Below are 23,224 nucleotides of genomic sequence, written 5' to 3' on the forward strand. Positions count from 1 at the left end.
CCACTTCTATTATTAGATTCAGCATGTGAAGTTTTACAATGTTTAAAATGTTTTCATTTATAAAAATCCTTACATTTTTCATTACCCAATAGGTACATAAATATAATCTCAATGTAAAAATTCAAATACTATAGATAAAGCAGAAGTCCCCCTTGAATCCTAAACTCCACGTTCTCTCAGTAAAGGTAACCACTGTGACTTTTTCTATGTATTTGCATTTATGTATCAGCACATAGTGTTTTCACTGCATTCCCATTGGTGCTACTAAGCTGTGAGCACCTTAGGGGCAGAATCCATATTCTATAAAACTTTATATGTGTAGTACCTGGCAGAGTGTCTGACACTATGTAAGAGCTCATGTTCAGATTTCCCAGGTTGGATTTTAAACCTGCCCTTCCATGTGTTGACTAATTTTTAGCTGAGAAAACATCAGAATTATAACCATTGCTGGGATGGCTAACTTACAATTCAACACTGGCAACTATATTTTCCATAGAAGTTTGAAATAAAAGGTCTTGCAGGCAGATAGCTTATAACCTCCCTGGGTCACTGGAATCAGAGTGGCTCCATTTTTGATTCCACAACAAATTTACACATAAAATATCTACCTTAGAAGAGTGATTTTTAATTCTAGGTCTCAATGTAAACCTTTCTAAAATAACGAGGTAGGAACTAAAAAACTTTCTAGCTCTTCCGAAGTCTACTCTCGATAAGGGCTGCCATTATTTACAGCTGGGAGGTTAGAGTCCAGCGATTTTATTGAAGTGTTCTCACCGCAAAAAGTTTACTGAAGACTCCTAAAGCTAAATATAAAGGAAAGAAGGCAGAAGTGATGCTCAGACTGTAGGTTAACATTTACAGTTACTATGTTTTTGAGAATGTGATTTGCTTTTACCCATGGCATATCTAAGTTCCTGCAATAGTATTCTGACTGCTGATGGCATTTAAGAGTCATTTGTAAGTCACTCCCTACTGTTGTTCCTCTCCAGTTTCAGAGCTAATTCAAAGTTGGGTACAGAAAGCTCAGCCCACAGTCAAGTCTTGATGCCAAACATTCACTTTGTATCATCAGCCATCATGTCATTGTTTAATAACATTTTTCACTGCAGATGTTCACTCTGGCATTTAGAAACACTATTAGAATTGTCAGTTCCAAACCACTGTTTTCCAAATGTACAAGACACATATTCCCCATGGATGGCAAAGTTTGAGAGTCAGCCCCATTTGAAGAATTTGACATATATAGAAAGATGCTCTCCTCCTTATAAAATTATTTTCACTTGTTCAAATAATTCAAAAAAATTTAGAAACTATACATTTTCTAAATCAGTGCACACTCAAGCATAGTAAATTTTATCTTCAAAGATAAACTGTGAAATGCTGAATAATGAGAGAGATAGGATAATAAATAATTTTGTTAATGAGAATTTTTTAAGGTAAATATTAATTTATAAGGGCATAGGGAAAACCTAGGTACCAAAATATACCACATCAACAAATGGCCACTGGAGCTCAAAATAAAATAGTTTGTCCTGTGCATTTATATTTAGGAAAAAAAGAAATAAGTAAAAGTAAAAAGTAAAATTAATAATAGCTATAAATAAATACAGACTATTATAAAGTCTATAGTGTGAAATTTGAACAAAATATGGACTTTGTTTAAAGGAGCTTATTCAGTTCTGGAGAGTGTTAATGGGAGAAGCTTACAAAGAAAAACGAGGAGTGCTGTGCCAAGTTCCTCTATCTTCCTGGTATACATGCTGGGCTTGGGGAAATTCTGAGGTTCTGATGATAGTTTAGGCTATTCAATCAGGCAAAAGCTGTAGAATTCACAAAGCAAAGAGATTGTTGAAATAGAAGTCAAGAGATATGAGCCTCAGTTCTCTCAGTGACCAGCTGGGCCTTTGGTAGGGGGATGGCTTCCACTCTCTAGGCCTCAATCTCTAAAATAAGGTGATGTACTAGGGATCTAGAATGCTCCATTTAGCCCCAACATTTTATAATTCCAACACAAATAGAGCATTGGAAATATAACTATAAGAGATAACACAGTTTTAGTTCGGGGAAAAACTATAGCTTATCTGTCACCCAACCCTTGAACGTAGTATGTGTGTGTGTGCACACGTGCAGGTATGCAAGTATTTTTTTTAGTTTCCTATCCAATTTCTTCAATGATTTAAACCCAACCCAACAGGAGTTACCTACCATCTATAGTGTTTATTATTTTCTTGGCTAGCTCTATAATCCCACTAAGTACAGACTTCAGCATTCTCAGGGAATCTGAGACCATTAATGTCATTAATGTCTCACCCCCTCTATGTACAAATTTATCTACACTCACCACCACTCTGCAGCCCCACCACTTTCCCTACAGTTTGACCCACCTTCTGGAAGGGCAACTGATGTAAAACTACCCTCTTAATCTTATCCCTCTAACAGTTTCCTCTTCCTTATTTCTTGCTTCTCTCACAAATGCCTCTTTCCTCCCAGTCTACAGTCATGATTCAGTGTTTCTCTTCTCTCTCTTAATATTAAGCTCTGGAAAGTTCATCTGTGCTTGTTTCCACCTCCCATTCCTCCTCCGGTCACTTCTTTAGTTCCTGTTCTGTCAACTGAGATTCACTCCAGGTGAGGTGATTACTAATTAGGCGTCTTCTCAAACCTTCTGAAACCCTGGGACCATTTCCCCCCAAACGCCTCATCTCCCCATCCTTCAGAGACAGGAGCTCTTTATAAGAAACGATCCATCCAGGTTGCCATTGAGTCTACACTGGCCCAAGCCTTTTCCTCATTCACCGGAGGGGTGACTAATTCTCTTGGCAGCGGCAGAGCAGTCTGAGCCAACCAGGCCAGTCGCTCCCGCCACCCTCAGTGTTTCCCAAGGTGTGAGGCCCCGGTCATTCCTTCCTTCCTGTGCCCTCAGCTTCCTCCTCTCGGTTCATCTTCCCGTGTGACTCACTGTCCCCCTTCCCCTCCACCCCAGACTCTTCCACCTTGCCCTCTGGAGCCCCCCGTCCTTCCACGGTGACAGAATGCTGTTCACTTTCAACCCGTCCTCTGAAAACCCCCGACTTTCAGCCTTACCTGGAATCTAACTCTCCGGGGAGACTTCTGCTTCCCCCGCAGCCTTCTCATTGCGGCTGCTCCTCTCACCCGCATCACGCAGGCCCGGGTCTGGAGGGGCTCAGCTTCCCCTTATCCATCCTTTCCGCTCGCAAGTGCTTCCCTCCGCTACCCCCTGCAGAGTCCCTGCGGCCCCCCAGCTCAGGCCACCTGCCGTACTTCCCTCTACGCCTCATCGTTGCCCTCTCTGCCTTTGCCTTCATGTCACCGCACACACGAAGGCTCCGCCGGGCTTACGCATCTCCTCCCTGCCTACCCTTTCCGCCTCATCACCCTCGCTATCAAAAGCACCTGCCTCAGCAGACCGTGGGGCCCAGGAGGATAAGACACACATGCAGAAAACCTGGACCTGAACTGCAGGTTGGGACTAAGCTCAAGCAAACACTTTTGAGATCAGCAAATCCCAACCTACAGGAAGACACACGACCAAGAAATAAATGTTCGTGTTTTATTATGCAGCATAGTCGTAGCAATAGCTGACTGATACACTGAGAATAAAATTGGACTCTCTTACTCACTCATCCACTGAGTTTAATTACAAAGAACCTCAAGGCTTTATTTCCTAGGTATTTCTTATATTTCTTTCCATCTCATTGCTAACCCATTACATTCATGCCTACTAATCTCTTACCTGGGTTACGGCAGTGGCCTTGGAACTTTTTTCCTTGAGTCTGGGTTTGCTCTCTGCCCGTTTGGTAGGAGTTCCCTGTGCTCTGCTTGCTCCCTGCTCACTCCTTTTCATTCTTTGCTTTCCTGACACAGTGAATTATTCGCAGGTCTTTGAACATAGCAGGATGTTTCATGTTTTTAAAGCTTTCCATATGCCTAAAATCTGCTAGCTCACTGACCTTTTCTATTCCTCAAACCTTTATCTATCTTTTAGTTCCTGCTATGGTAGCCCTTCCTTTCTGAAACATGAGCACCAGTCCTCAAGCCCAAGCAGAGTCCAGCCATATTTCCTCTGTGAGATTTCTGCACTGCACTCTTCAACGTGAAGGTACCAAATACTTAATTAGATATGTCTTTTCTTCTACCACTTTATAAGCATCTTTTCTAAAGCAGGTGCCATGTTTTATGTCACTTTGTATCTCCAACATTTAATACAGTACTTGTCATAGCATCGGCATTCAAGAAATGTGAGTGGGGCTGAAATAATTAATTTTGTACTTTGATTTGTACAAAACTTGTAGTCTCTATTTACTCATGAAATTCAGAGGTGCACACACCTGCTCCATATTTAAGTAGTGGAGAATCTCATCTCATTTCTAAAAAGACTGATACTTTTTTTTTCTAATTCAATTTGATTCATTAAATTTTAGAGACTAGAGTATCCAGTAACCTTTGCAACATAGAAAATACTAGGTTTGCTTCATAATCAAGTTTGTACAGGAAGACATGTTGCTATTTTTTCTATGATAACTTCCTGGATACCATGGAAATGTAAAGCAAAGCAGGAAGATATGAAAAATTTATATATTTCTTATTCCTGTATTTATCTGACATAACAAATGACAAAAGCTTTCAAAGTACTCAATGGAGATGTTTGTCCAAATAGATAACCATGCAGTATTACCTTAACCAATTGATAAGGAAAGAAACAGTTCAATTCCATTGACTTCAACTAACTCCACTAATCCACTAACTCCAAGGTTTTACTTCCTCATGAACAATAATAATAAAAAGTCATGAAAAACAATAATCCAGTTAGAAGATGCAAATATGAAAAATGACCATGGTTGTGTTCTAAAATTTAAATGCCCTCTTTAATTTAGATCTTCTAGAAAAATATGGACTCCTGAGACTCCACAAAATTTATGAAATGTCATTTAGTAACTCATTGATCTTGTATTAAATTGACTACCCAATCACCTTATGTTTTTAAGAGCTCTATTCTTTTCCAATGATTCAGAGATTTCTTTGGCCACATTTGAACATTCTAGATTTCAAATTTATACACAATGCATTTAGAACAGAATGTAAGGTCTGCCAGGTTAGCAACTTGCACATTACACTCTCAGCTTTTGCCATAGGATACACATCACATGCACATTTGCTATAATGTACACATAAGACATGCACATCACATGCGTGTTTTCTCTCTCAGACATCTCTTAACTTGGCCCACACATTCATAGACATATACACGTGTAAACATGCATGCAAGGAAACAACGGTAAGAGTGATCAGGTGTCCCTTTCCTGCGCACTCAATTATAGTCGTTTGCTAGAGAAATTATACCTATTGTGTTCCTTGTTCAGCTGGCCGAGGTTACAAAAGGCAAATGAGGATTTATGGGATATCTTGATGTGTGCAAAATGTCTTCCAGCTAGAACTCTGTCTTACTCTTATATTCCTCTCAATTCCTGGGACTGTGAGGTATTAGGCACACCATGGTGGTGGAAAAGGAAATGCCCAAAAGCATATAGTATCTGGGTTCATAACCTAAACCCATTAGTTAACAGCTGAGAGACCAAGTCCTTAAACGCCTCGAGCTTCAGCTTCTTCATCAGTAAAACGTGTTAAGATATCAACATACTCAGTGGCTGCAAGGTGTCTCACATAGAGACATCCCCCGGACTGTTAATGAGGACTTGCTCATTAATTGATAAACTTGTCTCAGAGAAGGTCTAGACTTACTGCCAACCATTCCTTTTACAGACTTGCCTGCTTTACAGCTCCAAAGACAGGTGTTTGAGAATATAAGAAATTAAAATAGAAATAGGAAAGCTTTTTAGTCCATTTTGCTAATTAATGTGTCAGAGCTCATAAAGAAGAACTCGTCGGCTTTCTTCAGCACTGCATCGTCTTAAAGAGCTGGGTCAGCAAAGACCTCTGCAGACAGTCAATACATATTAAAACAGCTCCGAGCAGTAAATCAAAACAACAAAAATGAAGACACAGTAGAAAAGTAAAATTTATAAGTCCTTTCTGTCTGGGTGCTGAGCAGCATGAAACTATTGGTCTAGGTGTCAATTCAGCACAGAGGAAAGAAATGATTCCTTCTCAGTCACAGTTTAGGAGCCTGTATAGTCAAAATTAAAGCATGCTTTTTAAAAAAAGTTATGCCAAATTTGATGCCATTTTCTCTGGATTCTAATGTTCTGTTATAATATTTAATATAAATCAGTATTTACTAATTTTCTTGTCTGAAATATATATTTTGCTTAAGTTTTTCTTTTCCCCCTGCAGTGCTAGGATTTGAATTTTGTCAGAATTCAATTAGTGGGATAGCTGGGGAAAGAGGTCAAAGACACCTTATTGGTTTTGCAAGGCTCTCTGAAACTTGTGGTTTTTCTTAAAAGAACCAAATGAAAGGCAACATTTTGCTCCTAACGTCTCTGGGTGGGTCTCTCCATTCCGTGGACATTAATACCTCTCGCCCATGGAGGAGGGCCCTGTGCAGTTACACAGAGGAGGGTCACCCTGCCATCTTTCTCGCCGAGGTCTGGGATGTACCCCGCTGCCAGGGGAACCCCTGAGGTGGGGCTTTAGGAGAGTCTCGAGAACACTGGACTGACTCCAGAAGGGGTGAGGGAATGCTACCTTCTAGGCCAAAAATGTTGGAAGGATTATCTTACCTGAGCTTCTGATTTGATCTGAGCTCTGAGGAATCAACCACTTAAAGATTAAGCCAAGGAAAGGGTGCCAAAAATATTGTTACAAGTTTGGGAGGTATCCAAGACAGACCAACAGATGGAAACTGGCACAAAATGGCTCTCTACACACTAAGTAGCTGACGCAGAAGAAATTTTAACTCAGACGAATTTATTAAAATGTTGTATATCATCCTGAGTAAGAGGATGGGTGATAGATTTAGGTCAGCATATACTATTGAATTTAACTTCCATGGTCTTGGAGAGCATGAAAACTGTCCACATTTCTGTAATTAAAAATAGACAGAGGGAGATACTTTTTCTTCTTAGCAAAAGAGAAATCACTTTTTTTAAAACCTAAATATTTGGAGAAAGGATTTAGGGCAGGGACAGGTGAATCAAAAAGAAGTTGAGTGTTTCAACACTGGTGAGAAAGTGTGATAATGGAACATGATGTATTACAATTCAAACTGGTGCCAGCTTAGGCGTCACAGACCGTGTCAGATTGAGACTATCGTTATATATTAGGTGGCTTTAAAAAATGATTTTGTAACTAAAAGAGGTCGCCAGAATAAAAGACTCTTAATCCTCTTAGCACCTCCACCAAAGCCTAATGAGAAATTGCTCAACAAAAATGCAGAGCACAGAGGGGTTGCCTTTTATGTGAGGGATGAGTTCTTGAGGAGCATTGTAATTCAAGACTAATTTTCCGAAAGAAATAAATACAGGGCACAGGGGAGGGTACAGTCTGGAAATATCTAACTTACAATGTGAGTAGCATATTTTTCTTTAGTGCTTCTTTGCATTTTGTCAAAACTGTCAATAATGTTTTATAGAGTCTTTCAATTTACCTCTCGAGAGTATAATTTTAGGGGACTGTTTAGCTCTCTTCGCTGTGTTTTATCATATGCCACTTTTGCTTCCAAGTTATCCAGTTTGTTTTTCAGCATTTACACTGGTTCCATAGACAGCAGATTAAAAACTCAATGAAGCTGTGATAGGATATAAAAGTACTTAAAATATAAGGAGAGTGAATACTGTAATGACAGTTCATTATAACCCAAGATCCACTTTAAAACATCTGATGTACGTGAACAGTAAGGCTCATGTCAGTAACACAGAGACTGCTGGTACTGTTTCTATTAGTCAGCTGAAGTAAGGCCACCATGTGGAGCTTACAATTAACCTACCCAACAACTTTAAAATCATGCTATTTTTGACAGTTTTTTATTTGGAAGACTATTGTAAGTATTGTATTCTTTATTAATATTTTTATAACACACTGTATTAAAATATATCACTCAAATTTACCTGAACTATTACAGCAATATACTAAGGTTACAATGTTCTCATTTAAAAAGACAGACAAAAATAGTAATTTGTTTGGAAATTAAGAATATTAGAGTAAGATTTGATTTCTTGGAAAAAGCCAGAAAGTTCTTAAAAACTGCTTCCACTTTTTACCTTGAAGCCTATCCCAAGACATAAAAGGCTTTAATCTTCAAGTGCGTAGAGAACTAACTACAAGCAGTATGACACACTGAAGATGGAAATAATATAGGAGATCCTTGGGGTTGCTTGGTCATGAGAACTTCCTTCTCAGCCTCCTAAACATATTTCCAATAGCAGAGAATTTAATGGGCGAGGACAGTGGGAGCAAGCCCCGTGTGGCGACTGATCGCTCCCTCAGACATCTTCTCTTTTACAGTGATCTAGCCTCTTAGGCTCCTTATTAGGAGGAACAAAAAAGAAAAAAAATCTAACAGTTTTGAACCAGCCCTTCCCTGCTGTTATCACTAGAGAATCTGGAGAAATAATAAAAGAAAAAAAATCATAATTTTCCCCCAACATGATGGAGGTAATGAGGCATCAAGGCCACTTATGGCTGAAAACATAATTGGCACATAAACACAGGAGACGCTTGGTGGTGGGAATGACTTCTGTGTTTTAGAAACAGAAGATGTCAACAAATTATTACCGTGCTGGTGTTTGGAGTGGCGATTCTAGGAGTAAAATGGGTATTTCCCCACCTAAATAAAGCATCCTGGAGAACAGGGATCGCTGCAGTGTTTACTAGCCTAGTAGCTTTAAGAGTTTTCAACTCATGTGAATAAATGATGAAGGAAGGGCAAAGGAATAGAAAGCAGGCCACTTGGCAATGGAGGAAAGGTTGGAGTTTAGACCTGAAGGTTTCTCACACATGATAGAGACCCGGTAGACACCTGGAGATCCTTGTGGACTTACTAGAGAACCTCTAGAGACTCATTCATGAGTCTAAAGAGAGATAATACAGGTATGTTGGGTACAATCCTCCTTGATGACAGACAAAAACATTGATATGAGAGAGAAACATTGATCAGTTGCCTCCTATAAGTGCCCTGACCAGGATAGAATCCGCATACTAGGTTATGTGCCCTGACTGGGATTGGAACTCACCACTTTTTGGTGCATGGGACGAAGCTTGAACCAACTGACCCACCCAGCCAGGGCAAGGCTACTTTTTTTTTGAGGAGAATAAAATGAGCAAAATTTTCTTATTCTGGAACTTTCTATCCAATCACTTTAATGTGAAAGTCATCATGGGAAAACATTTTAAACTTTCTTGGGGCTTCTTTATCATTCTTGTTTTTCTAAGTGTTCAGTTGGCATACAGGTTTAAGATTTTGGGTTTTATAATCATTTTTTTTTTTTAAACCTTTACTCTTTCTTCTCAAAAATTTTGAGTCAGCATACATTATGCCACTACATACAGCCAAGAAATAATTCATCTTTGTGGAAGTCAGACACATCTCATGTATTAATTAGCAAGCCTTTCAGTGACTGGTGGATGGAAATAGGTTCCAACTGCTACTCAAACACAGCCAGTGATTTCCAGGAAGAAGCACAGAAAGTCAGTTATAAGAAATTTCTTACCCAATTTGTGTCCAGCCAATGAATGGACTTTGCTTTCATCTGGCACTGAGAAGAAATAAAAGAGACAAGGATCAGCCTGCTGATAAATCAGCCATTTTTTGAACAATAATATAGATTCATAATAAGTTAAATCTTTTACTGGCAAGGATTTGAGAAAAATTTTCCCTAGCCTACCTGGGGTACCTTATTTCTGTTGGTAGATATTTTAAGAATAGCCATGAAAAAATATATATTTATTAGACTTCTATAAATATAATTTAATTTTCTTTTAATTTTTAATACTTTCATTTTTTTAAAACTGGGTTATTGTTTCCATGTTTGCAAAAGGAGAAACTAAACTCATGGGCCTAGAAATGTATAATATACAGTAAAATTATTTAAACATAATAGCAATAATATATATTCAGTATTGAGCTTCTGTATATAATAAACCTAGAGTAAAAGTGAAAAGATTTATAATCCCCCTGAAAAAATTTAAAATACAGAAAAGATTAAACAATAGCATTCAAAAGGTTAGACATCAGGTAACAGAGACTCCTGAGTGATGGAAAACAAGTGAGGTGAATCCTACAATTGCTCTAGTTTACTGTATGGAGAGTTTCCAGGCTGTGGTGCAGGGAGGGGAACACAAGCAGAGCCCAGAGATATCCTAGCTTGAGGACATGGAACTGGGTATCCAGGGAAGCCAAGGCAGATGGAGTGTGCATGGTAGAGAATTGCAGAGGAGAGAGCTATACATAATTCTTTCTGAGATCTGTAGAGGAATCCCTCATGTATTTAGTTGAATACTGATGATCACGTGCATGTGAGGAAACTACTCAAGACCTGGTAAAGAATTGCCTCACAGAAGAAAGGGAACTGTGTCCAAAGTTCACACAGGGCTGAAAATAAGCACTATTCCCAACAGCCAGAGTGAAAAACTTTCTAATTCAGGAACATCAGTTAAAACATAAAGAGGAACCTTGCTTCAGTAGTGGGGGAAAAATAACTCCAGATTTTCTAATGAAATAGATACATTTACATCAATTTTTCAAAGACATAAATTGCCAAAGCTTACACAGGAAGAAACAGATAAGTTGAAAAGTCCTATAGTTTGCTTCTTTAATGAATTTTTAGTTAAAACTTTCCCACAAAGAAAACTCTAGACAGATGGACTCACAAGATTGAAGCGAAGCGAGGGGAACTTTGCTAACAAGGATACTTTCTCCATCTTCCCTGACACTAGACTGGTCTCAGAGTAACATACCCCTGCTTCCTTTGCCTGCTATCGTCAGGCATATTTCATTAACCCAGTCACTGAACATTGATCTTCCGCTCCCACCTAGCTCTCCTTTCCTAAGGCGATTTATTTTCTAGATAAAAGCACTACATGCCTGTAATTTTTCTGGAATTAACTGCTTAAAAATCTTGTTCGAGTTTTATTTGTATTTCTGGCTGGACATGTCAATTTGTACTTATTAGGCTCCCGCTTTGGGGTCAATTTCTGTCTTAACCAAGTCTAAAAAAACTTACAGTGGAGCCTACTGTATAAATAGAAAAATACTGGAAAACAATCATAATGATTAAAAAATACTAGTTGTTAATATTTATTGAGTACTTATAATTGCAGGTTCTGTCCTATGCACTTTATATTGCATAATTCATGTAATCCTCACAATGACCTGTCAAGATAGGTGGTATTATTATTCTTATTTACAGACAAAGAAACTGAGGCACAGCCTCTAAGTGGAGGATAAGTTCCAAAACTTAAACATGGTGCTCTTAATCACTTACTATAATGAGTCACAGGAGACTTGTTATATTTTTTGAATCATCAGTAACATAAATTGAACACTTAACAAACATCTATATGTGAGAAAGATACTATCCTATTTATTTGAATATATGTTATTAACAGAAATCTCTCTGTGATGGCTACAGTACTAAAAAGCGTTAGCTACAATTTTGTTTAGCATGTTTGGAAATCTACAGTTCTAATGGGATCAAGCTAAAATATCCATTCCCATTTCACAGATGAAAAATCACTGGTCTGAGTTAAAATCCTGACTTGGAAATTTTCTAGTTGTATGAAATTTAATTTAACTTTCTGTGCCTCAATTTCATCATATATAAGATGAGGAGAATATGGCTTGCTCCATAGGTTTGAGGTAAAAATTACATGTGTAGTTTTATGCAAAGTACTTAGAAGATCATATAATAAGTGCTTATGAAATGTTAGCTTTTGTCATCATTATTAATGAGAAACTAAATAGAAATGCAGAGCAACATGATAGCTACTGAGATAGGTGTGGGTGGAATCCCAACTTTACCAGGCAAGTTACAAAGTTCTTTGTAACCTTAGTTTCCCCACATGAGAAAATGAAATAAGAACACTACACAGGGAGTTGTGGGAATAAAATAAAAAACATGCGCAAAAGCATTTAGCACAGTGCCAGCTACGTATTTCTCAACAATTGAAATCTTTGATAAACGGAAACTGTGAGAGTGGCAAAGGGTATGAATTTGGTAATGGCGGTGGTCTCTATGATTTAGCATCCCTGGAGTTATGAAGGAATATAGGGACTGAGACCTGCTATGCTTCAGGTACTTAGGTACTTTTAATTGTTACCTCATGGATAATCCAACACCCTCAGCAGGTTTTACCTTCCAGTTTACCTGGTTCCTAGTTCATCTTGTAAAGGAAGAAAGGCAAAGGAAATATAAGACTCAGGCTACATGGTCTTATTATGTACAGTTATTCTGAAAAAGGGATTCATAGAAAGGTAGGATTTTGTTGTTTTGTTTTGTCTGTGTGTTGTTTTTTTAAACAGACATAAGTTATCTCATTAAATCTAAGCAAATTTTGGTATTGCAAATTTCCCAGTCATATTAGGTTAAACATGGTACTTTCTCAATTTTTTGGCTGCACACTGTCTATTATTCTTTGTAGGAATGCTTATCATTATTTTAATTGACAATTTTAAATTCTTTAGAACATTAACATAAGCTACTTTAAAAAACAGTGTAGAAAATCCAAATGAGTGATAGGCATAACACTTACGGGTCTCCAAAATATTCAAGGACACAGATATCTATCTTTAGGACAGAAAATAAATGAATAAACATAATAGAAAAGAGAGGGAACTATAATGACTTAATTAATAGAATGCATTTTATTTAAAAGGTTAAGTTGGGAACAATCTTCTTTTATGCACATGCTTAGTGCTGGGAAGCGATTTAAATAACAGCAGCAAATGAGAAAATGAGGTAAAATTATACACACCATCCCCACTTTTAAAAAAAATGACAAGTGTTATAATTAATACTCAACTTCCTTTATAACTCACATTACCTTAGAGCTACTGTGAAGTTATCTCTTGGGGATGGAACTTAAGTCTAGTCATTTCACTGCATAATATTTGGATAACACAGCGATTGGAATAGTATGATTATGACAGATGTGTCATTTCAAACAAAGACCTTATTTACAAGAGGTTGAAAAATGAGTGGGCTGGTGTGGGAAGGTCTTTCATTCCAAAATGCTAAGGTACCAAAGGCAGTGCTGATGGAGCAAGAGCCAAGGTGTTTTGTTCTAGTTCTGATGACAGATGGCTCTCCCTTTCTTTCTTTGTTTTTTAAGTTTCCAGAGCTTATTATATTCCTGTTCTTGTCCTTCAGTTTTACCCAAGGGATGGTACTACTTGCTCTTGATTACATTAAAGGGATATTATAATAACTGAAGAGATACCAGTGAAACGTTGAGTCCTTCTGAAGATGAAATTCAGACATTTTTATTGCAACTGTTATTAAATACTTGGAGGGTACCATAGACTTGTTCCTCCTGAGATATCTTTGGATTTATTTAGATAATGGGATGTCTACACTAAGCTCATGCTTCCTGGTGTCCAACTCAAGACTGATGGACACCACTTGATTTAACTACTGTAAGGTGCTTCATAAGGAGGACGCCCTTTGGTTCGGATGTTTCTTAACTTCACGGTCCATCGTCTGTTTAGGGAGACTTGCTTGGAACACACAGCAGCCTACCTGCCTGTGATTCTAGTTATCTTGGTTGTAGGCCTTTGAGCTAACTAGAACTGCTCAAAACCAACGGCACCATTTTAAAGAGTGGATAAACACACATTGTCTTTTAATTTCAACCACGTTCACTGTATGGAAGAGAAGCTGTAAATAAAGAAATTATGGGGAGAAAATCTGTGAAAAAGATGGCATTCTGAGAGCTTATTAGTGGCAAATGTCAAAGTGTATATAATACTTAAACATATTGGCTTCCCAGTAGGATACATTTATATTAATATGGTGATCACTTAAAGTGGTTTATTCTTTTGTCAAGTCTTCTTATACACTTTGAATGTATTCTCACTGGGGGAAAAATAACCCCCTTGCTTACTGATAGCATTTGGTATGCATTCTATAACATTAAGTGACTATTAGAAACTGCACTTGCTTAATAAAAATTTGCAGAACAGTGGCAGGTCTGGTGAGTTAATGGGCCCCATATGCTCTTCTTATGCTGGCAGAAGATGGTATATTGCTAATGTGCACAGATCTCTTCAGATAAAGTCTGCCATCAGCTACAGTTACTCTTGTTGAGAATGCCAACCCTTTGTCACGAATGGGGGATATGCGAATGTGTTCAGATCCCCACTGCTTCATAGTGAGACACTCTGATGTAAAGCAGCACTCTAAAATATGATGCAATGCTCGCCTTTTGCACAGACAGCTCTATTTCATTTAGTTTTTTATTTCCATATCTTTGACATAATACAGATTGCAGCTTTGAAGGTGAAGTTTGGCACAACAAAAACCCATCTTCTAATGAGACCATAAATACTTCTCTTTGAATAGTTTGTTAGGAAACTAAATATCAAGTAATTCCTTAATGGTTAATAAAGTTGTTTCCAAGAGTTCTTCCTTCAGAACTTAAAAAAAAATTGACATAGTTGCCAATATTAAGAATCCATTTTATTTGCTTTTAGCAGATCAGTTTCTGTGCCCCTGATTGATTTCCAGAAATTTTCAAGGAAGGCAAACCTGTTTCAAGTCGTAAATTAAGTTCCCTCCTTTACTGCATTGATTTATAGTGTTTTCTTGTATCGATGACTGTTTGGCACGCTGTTTCTCTTTAGGGAGACTTTTTGAGTATCAGCACTATGCATTTTTATGTGTTGAAAAATTCTTCCATTTCTTGAAAACAAAAAATTGCAAAAAACATAAACAAGGCCTTTGCTGAAAAAGGGGTTCAGGAATCAGTACAAGGTAATGATGCAAATGTTTAACTCGCCATCTCTCAGCAAGCTCCCCAATGCACCATGCTCCTCCCTGGCGGTGCTGCTACTCTGACAATAAGCCGGTTAGAAGCCAGGAGCTGAAGTTTTCTCCTAACATTACAGTGCGCCTCCCAGCCGGGGTGCCACAGGACAAAACTGAAAACCTGCTCCCTCATCACTATCCAGCTATTCCTATGTTCACAACTTTTCAGTCACAGCTGCAGATGACAGAGATCCCCTAAGACCAGCTGTATAGAGTCTCTGTCATTTTCTGTATGACAAGGAAAAGACTACTTGTGAGATCTCTCCCAGGAATCTTCTTTCGGTGGATTCTTGGGATGTACCACGTTTGAACTATTTCTACCAAGCAGACTATGAAAACTCCCATGTTTCCTGGACCCCCGATAAATATTTATGTTAGCAGCAAGACACTGATACTGATTAAGCCGCAGGAGATAAGGGCTCAGACTAGCCTGGAAGTCACACAAACAGCCATTCCTCCTATTAGCAGTGGAACAACCCACCGCCAACCCCACTGTTTATAACGTACACTTGCACATAGTGATTCTACCTTTAACAGGAAAGAGAATGGAAACGAAAACTTGTTACCAACGTACGTGTCAGAAATCACGCCATGCATGTTAACATGTGTTATCTCACTTAATCCTTACAAAGCTCTGCGAGTTGGGCATTACCATCTTCAGTTTCCAGAGCAGGTAACTGAGGCTCAGCGGGGTTATGTCCTAAAATTAGCAAGTGGAAAAGCTGGGATCCTAAGGGTTCCTGACTTCGAAGCACAAATTCCCTCTACTGTGTGAGGCTGAGAGGATTCTGCTAACAGCGTTACGGTCGGGAACTATATATGTCACTAGTTACCACTACCTACTAAAAGTAGACTTTCCTAACAGACTATGTGAAAGAGCACATGAAGTTTCTTAAAAATGGTTGTTGAGACTCTCAGAAGAATGAAATAGAGTTGTCATAAGTTGTTTTGAGCCTCATACACCTGGAAATTGTTACCCAGGAGAAGCATGGACTATTGTTCAGGTGTCAGAGTGGTGGGAAAGGGAAAAAGACAGCAATAGCTTTTTTGGCAGCCACACTGCACTATTGTTGGCTCATCGAGTGTACAGCCAACTGAAATCCTGAAGTCCTTTTTACATTAACTCCTGTTAAGCCAGGACTCTGTCTAACAAGTATCTGTGGAGAGCCAATGGTGTGCCAGGCAGCATGCTGGGCACTGGGGCTGCAGAGGAGAAAAAGACAGCCTTGAGCTCTGCACCAGCAGGGTTTTCATCACACAAATAATCACAAACAGTGCGAGAAGTATTGGCCAACCTTCCCAAACAGCTACCTGCAGCTCTCCCCTTGACAGATGTGACATCCCTTGGATTGAACTTTGGGATTCTGCACTTATTCCCTACAGATTATTTTCCACACAGAAGCCAGTGAAATCCTCTAAAAAAAAAAAAAATCTTAATCATGACAGTCCCTTGCTCAAAGCCTCCTAATAGCTCCCAATCACATTTAGAGGAAAATCTAAAAACATACAGCTTCCAAGCCCAGCCTGAGCTGGTCCCCAGGGGCCTCTTCCAGCTCATTCTGCACAGCTCCCCCTTGCTCAGCACCCTTCCATCGCCCATTCTGGCCTCATGCAGTTCCCCAGGCACAGAGAGCACGCTCCTCTTCGGGCTTTGGGACATGCTCTTCCACACTGACTGCGGTGTGCTCTCCCAGACAGCCACATGGCTCCCTGCCACCCTTCCTTCACACGGCCACAGCCATCGCATCCTCAGCGAGGTCCTCCCCGGCCGCCTGGCCTACGGTGGGGCCTTCTGACCCCGAGGCTCCGTCACTGTCTCCTGCTCCCTTCATTTTTCTGCGGAGCACTCATGGCTCCCTGCTGTCCTCCCCACTGGAACATCAGCTCCCCGCAGACCTGGGCTTTGTTTGTTCATCAACTTGTCCCCAGGGTCGAACAGTGCCTGGCACACAGTAGACACTCAGAAAATGTTTGTTGAATGAAAGAAGGATTATCAGGGAACCTTGAAAATAGGTAACGAAGAGACTAAACCCAGGTTGTGGGTCGGCCTTCCTGATGACCTTCAGTTGGGACCTGGAGATATGTAGGGAAGTGTGAAGATAGTGTTGGGGCAGAGGAAACGCGAAACAAAACAGGGCCCACCCACAGAACCCAAAGATCTTTCACGCAGCTGCAGCTCGGCCTGAGAGGGAGGCTATGGGAGGCCAGGCGGGGGGGAGAGGAAGGGGCCAGTCACTGAGGATCAAAATCCCACAGTGAGTTTCGGATTTATCCCGAGGGCAAGGGGACGCTGCTAAGGGATTTTCAGCAAGAAAGCGACAAGATGGGATTTGTGTTTTAAAAAGATCACCCAGGCTGCAGCGTGAAACATGAATTGGATGGGAGTAAGAAGAAGAGGCAGTTGCTTCTTTTTTTGCACCAGAGACCAGAAATTTACATTTATCCTGATTAAGTGTAATCTTCTGAATTATAGCTCATCAGTTCTCCCTGCTCAGATCTTTTGGAATCCCGATTCTGTCACCCCACGCATTAGATAACCCACCTACCTGTGTGTCGCCTACACATCTGACAGCAAGCCTGCTAAATCCAAGTCATGGGCAGGACTTATGTTACTGACACCCTCCTGCTCTCTCCATGGCACTTCTGCACGTGCTTGTGAGCTGGCGGGCTGGGTAAGAACACCTCTCCAATCACTCAGTGTTTCTTCTCATAAAGTTAACTGGCCAGCCCGGAACTGAATGATAACCCTCAAGACCTGGTAACCTGAGCTACCCGGATTTTCACGTGCATTACCCTAGAGCTCATGGACTTCACATTCAGACGACAACCCAGTTTATTCCTGCACGAATTAATTTTGGCACGTGGTTCCTGGCTTGGGATTGTATAGCTGCTGCTGTTCTTGGCTATAATAGCGCTATCAAAAGATTTCTCTTCTGGCATGAGCTGAAGTATTTAATACTGTCTACATTTCTGCCCAGAATCCACTATCATCTGTTTAATATGCAAACGGTGCAAAACCAGGGCCACTACTGTGTAATAGATTTTGAAAAGTTGTCAGTCGGACTCATTGTTTATTAGAGGATATTAACTTCGGGGTTTATGGGCCGCCTCTCCAATTCAGAGCACACCCATTCACTTCAGTGGATGTACAAGGTTCTGCACACACTCTGCTGAGCTGAGCTGGTGTTTCATACTGACCTATTAAATGAGCTACATCAGGCTCCTTTCTGCAGAACAGGTATTACACACACGGATTAAATATCCACTACTTTAGAAGGTACTGAAGTATATTAGCAATCTTGAACAAGGTTGAGCTAATAGAAAACATTAATAGGAAAAATAGAAAGTTGTTAGACTCAGAGTCCAAAGTGATGTCACAGGCAGCAATTTTTAAATCTCCTTCCCTTTGACCAGGAATTTCTTTGGCGGCCTGCCAGGCTGCTGATGAAAGAAGGGAAAAAAAAACAGCAATGGGTTGTACCTATGGTGCATAATCCCCTCCTAGAGCTCTCCCTTACTCCTCCATCCCCCAAGTCTTACATTAATGTTTCTTGCTATAAAAAGTTTAAAGAGATTTGGGGAAATTGATTCAAAATTATTTGGGTATGAATTACTCATTTACTAGATACTAATTTTTTTTTTTTTTTTTTTACCAATCTTTGTGCATGTCTAGAAATTCTTGTGAACTGAAAAATAATCCCAAAATACAAACTGTTTTCAAATGTAATAGTATTTTTCAATGAATTCTAAATGCAACAATAAATAAAATTGGCATAGGGCTACATTTCAGGGATAATCAAATATTTATTAATTTAAAATACCTGGCTTTATTTTCATACTTTAGAGCCAATAGTTGTCTTTTTCATTTCTCAGATACTTTGGTAGGTCCTTGTAAAGCTCATAAATTCTAAGCTATGTGCCCATAGTGACTATCAGAAAAACATCGTTGCCTGCTAATAAAACTAAAGGAATTATTTCAACAATTTGGGACACGAAAATACAAATTAAAACCATTGCTTTAGGGTCATTAAAAAGAAAAAAAATAGTAATTTGTTGTTGTTCCATCTGGGTGTCTCCTTCCTTCAGGTTGTGCCTTCACTAGAGTCCGTGGTTTGAAAATGGCACCATCATTGTCCCAAGCAACTCTGACTCCTGTCCACTGCTCCAGTCTAAATGTGATTGGTCAAGGTTGACTTTGACCATGGCTAGGGAATCACGTAATTCCTCTTTTACCATTCTTCTACTGAGCCTACAATTCTATCAAAATAGGACTGGAACAACAGTCGCTAAAGACTAAGACCTAATAGAATTCAGAAATTCTGCCTGAATCACACGAGACTCTCTTTGCACTCTGTGCATAAGCAGAGGCTCACAACTTTACAGGGCAGCTATGGCAGACACTGTAGGCTGGCTGGCCCAATGTCACCAACAACCTCCTTCCCCCTACCTACTTTCTAGCCAGAAAGTATGTGATGTGTCACAGTCCTGGCTAATGAGGTCTCCTCAGCCGTCCATAAATACTCTTAGCCTCTCTCTCAGGGGACAGCCCTCAGTGATTGGAAGTCAGCCGAGACACCCTGCACTCTTTCACCCTTCCTGTAGTTAACTATCCCCATTTCCTTCTACTGCGGACGGGATTACCTGCTTTTTAATTCTTTTCAAAAATGATTTTAATGTGGTCAATTGATTTTATTATAATTGTAAATATAAAAGATTAAATAAATCTTTTAATATTTGTATTAAAAGATTTGAAATATACAATGAATAAATAATAAGATAAAAACTGTCCCTGCAACGTCCACTAAAAGAAATCTATGTAAACATGTGCTGAATTTCTTTTCATACGTATACACACACATCTATACATATGTACATATACTTACATAATTGTATATTCTGTGTTTTCAAGTGATGTTTTATCATTAACATTTTTATGTCATGAAATAATCTGAAGGTTTTTATTTGTTGCATCATAGTCTATTATACCTATTAGAGTAACAGTCTATAATTTCTCCAACCTTCTAATTGCGGGAAAATTAAGTTCACTATAGTGAAAAACGCTTACACTTAAATCTTCATCAAATCTTTGATGTTTTTGTAGGATAATTCCTTGAAATGGAATTACTGGATAAAAGATAAAAAGAGTGTTAAGTGGTATTAACTTCAATACCTAATAAACATGTATTGTGACACAAGTACATGCATATTTTAACATTTCCCAATGTTTTCCCATAAAATATCTTCACTTCCTTAATTTCTTTTAAGATTGAAGATATTTCATATATATTGAATTTTTTTTCTTTTGTAAATTGTCTGATCATATATTTTTCCAATTTTGAATTGAAATATTTATTTTCTAATAATTAATAAGAGCTCTTCATATGTTAAAGATGCAACTTCTTTGTCATGTATTTTGTAATTATTCCTTTATTCTCTTGAACAACAAAGAAACACGTGGAAAATACGGACTGTCTCTTAAGCAGGATCTCTTAATCCTACTTTAAGAATGTTGTTGTTTCAAAATCAATTAACTTTTTAGGATGTTGTTAGATTAAAAAATAAACAATGCAATCCAAAGTAAACTCTTACGATCATTTCTTAGTTTTACATGTTATCCATACCAAATCTCTTCTCCAACTGAAGAAAAAAAGATTTTTCTCTTTTCACTCAAATAAACTTCTCTAAGTGTTTATCTTATATCCTAGCATTTTATTTTCAAACTCAACCAAACATGCTTAGAAAAGTACGTGGTAATGATATATTAAACACCTGTGTAAGACTATTGCCTTCTTTCACAAATATAATATTCTTAATCCATTAACGATCAAGCACATCATCAGTTTTTTCCAGTGGGGTGGACAATCAGACTGAGCTGTCTTTAGAAATTCTTGCCCTTAACGACTTTGTGACCACATTTTCAATATAATAACATCTCTAAATTATGGCTTGGTCATGGATGAGCCCTTTAAGTACTGTGTTTTACAGGGCAACCAATTTAGGTCTAAGGGGTTAGTTAGTTTAGTTGATTTAAGAGTCAACTTATACATCTATCAGTATCGAGTAGCTACATGAATATGGGATGGAGCACTTTAAAATTCTTGGTTGTCCAGAATATGAGGCTATAGTAGATTGTACTTGTATCAATAAACTCTTTGATTAAACCTAAATACCAGTATTACTTCATGGATAAAAATGTATGGAAATTATGAAGCGGTAATGGGTGAGCCTGTCCCAAGTATTTAAACCATGTAGAATATTTTCAATTTATTCTGAGTCATTCATGTTCTTTGATTCAGGGCTGTTTTGGTATTACTTTAGGATATTTGTCATGACAACTAATACTATATGACACAAGGTGAACAAAACCTCTGAATATTCAGCCTTCACAATATTTGGGACAACTCACATGCAATCAAATTGCTCCATACTAATGTAATTCAATTTCATGTTGCTGCAGGTAAAAGCAAGCAATTGGAGCATGTTTTAACTAGAATTCCCATGGCACTAGGTTTATGCATAGCCTACACTATTCTTCTGCAAACATTAATAGAAAATGAAAACAGGATTCATAAATAAGAAGCACAGATATTTTTAGACAAATATTTATACCTTCAACTTATTCTAACTCTACAAATAAAATAAAAAAGTCATACTAATTAAAATTAAATAATATAAATAAAAAGATATACTTCTTGAGATGAAAGCAAAACAACAATAAAAGTGAGGTATAGATTAATACAAAGGGAAAGAGAGTGTCAGTGATAGAAGACTAGGAAACAATCTGATCTAATTAACCCTCTGGCAGTGCCAGTGAATTCACATGATCTAAATCAATTATGTCAAGTGATTGCCTAATTTATTCATAGATTCCTCCACTTAGGAAATAAAGCACACAGCCTCTTTCTTCAAGCTTTAAACAACTGCGTTCACTCTTTTCTGTATTAACGCCCTTAGCCTTCTATATATCCTGCGTTTGGCTTTTTCCTTAAGTCTGTTCATCATTATGAACCTTCTCCAAACGCTTTGAAATGAACACTAGCGTGGGTACGTGAATGTGAGTGTGGAGTGCGATATTCTACATCCTCCTAAATACCTTTATTCCTATTTTATTTTGCTACTCAAACCAAACATTTATTTGCACTTCTATTCACTTATCCTTTAAGTATTTGTTTGCACTTTTATTAATCTCTTCCTTCGATCTTCTGATGTAGGAAAGGGGAACTTGTCTACTTAGTAAGATCAGCCAGATCGACGCGGAGATCAATAGGTTTCCGAGGCCGCACCCAGACTGCTGTCCCCCTGTCCATACCCACCACTCGCCTTGGATTTACGCAGCAGCTACATGTTTTAAGCGCTGAGGAAGGTGCCCAGGAAATGCCAGGCATGCCCCGGTAGGAGCTTCTCATCTGATTGCAGTGAGAAACACTTCTCACACAGTAGGTGTCCCAAAAGGCAGGCAATTCTGTGCTAAAAGCAGCGATGCCAGCGGTAACTGCTTTAGGAATTCAGAGAAAGAGCTGGAAAAAAAGTGACAGCTCCCTGAGGCAGGCAAGACTTGAGTGGGTCCTGAATGAAAGATAAAACTTAAACAGGAGAGAGGATGGGTCTTCGGCGTTCAGAGTTAAGACTCCCTTGAAACAGAAAGGCCTAATGGCCGGGAGCCCGGGCATCAGCGTCAGATGCTCCCGAGTTCAAAGCCTGGCTGCGCTGCTTGCCAGCTCCGACACCTTACACAGGTCAGGCTCCCGAAGCCCTATCACCCCGCCTGTGAATGGCAACAGAGCTGCTGCGCAGGACCCCAGGCCTGGCACGCGGCAAGCGCCCCAAAGCGTTGGCTGCCGCCGCCGTTCCAGCCGCTGCTGCTTCCCTCTTTCCTCTCCTGGTTCCGGGTTCACAGGCATCGGCACTGCCACGAAAACCAAGCTGAGGCGTGTGATCCTCTACCACGTGGAAAGGAAGGGCCGCGGCTCCTGGCCACCGCCTGCAGCGCCGTGCTAGGGGCCCTTTAGCCATACGCGCGCTCCCCGTCCTGAGGCGTGCCGCTCGCAGCCAGCCCGCTCGGCCGCGGCCCTGCGCTTCCATGCCGCCCCGCACTTCATTCCCACCTTTTCAGGGGTGTGGACGCTTCTCCCTGGAGATTCCGAGGCAGCGTCCCATTTCACAGCATTGCTCGGGGTGCCCCAGCTTGGTGGCAGTCCTTTCCTCACCCTGCCTTGCTCCCGCATCACCTTTAAGCCTCACACACATCTCTTTGGCAAGAACATTCCTCAGAGCACTGGTCC

The 23,224-nt window shown here is 39.4% G+C and overlaps 1 protein-coding gene across 1 annotated transcript in view; it reads right to left on the reverse strand.

Annotated features, from left to right (window-relative positions):
* PARD3B (par-3 family cell polarity regulator beta) overlaps nucleotides 1-23,224 on the reverse strand; it is an 852,378-nt gene that overhangs the window by 293,852 nt on the left and 535,302 nt on the right. The window contains exon 16 of the mRNA XM_087819630.1: nucleotides 9,630-9,674. Coding sequence (XP_087675756.1) covers nucleotides 9,630-9,674 — 45 coding nt within the window. The remainder of the gene's footprint in view (nucleotides 1-9,629; nucleotides 9,675-23,224) is intronic.

Source organism: Miniopterus natalensis, chromosome 8 (genome assembly GCF_054644295.1).
Source record: "Miniopterus natalensis isolate mMinNat1 chromosome 8, mMinNat1.hap1, whole genome shotgun sequence".
Taxonomy (NCBI): Eukaryota; Metazoa; Chordata; class Mammalia; order Chiroptera; family Miniopteridae; genus Miniopterus; species Miniopterus natalensis.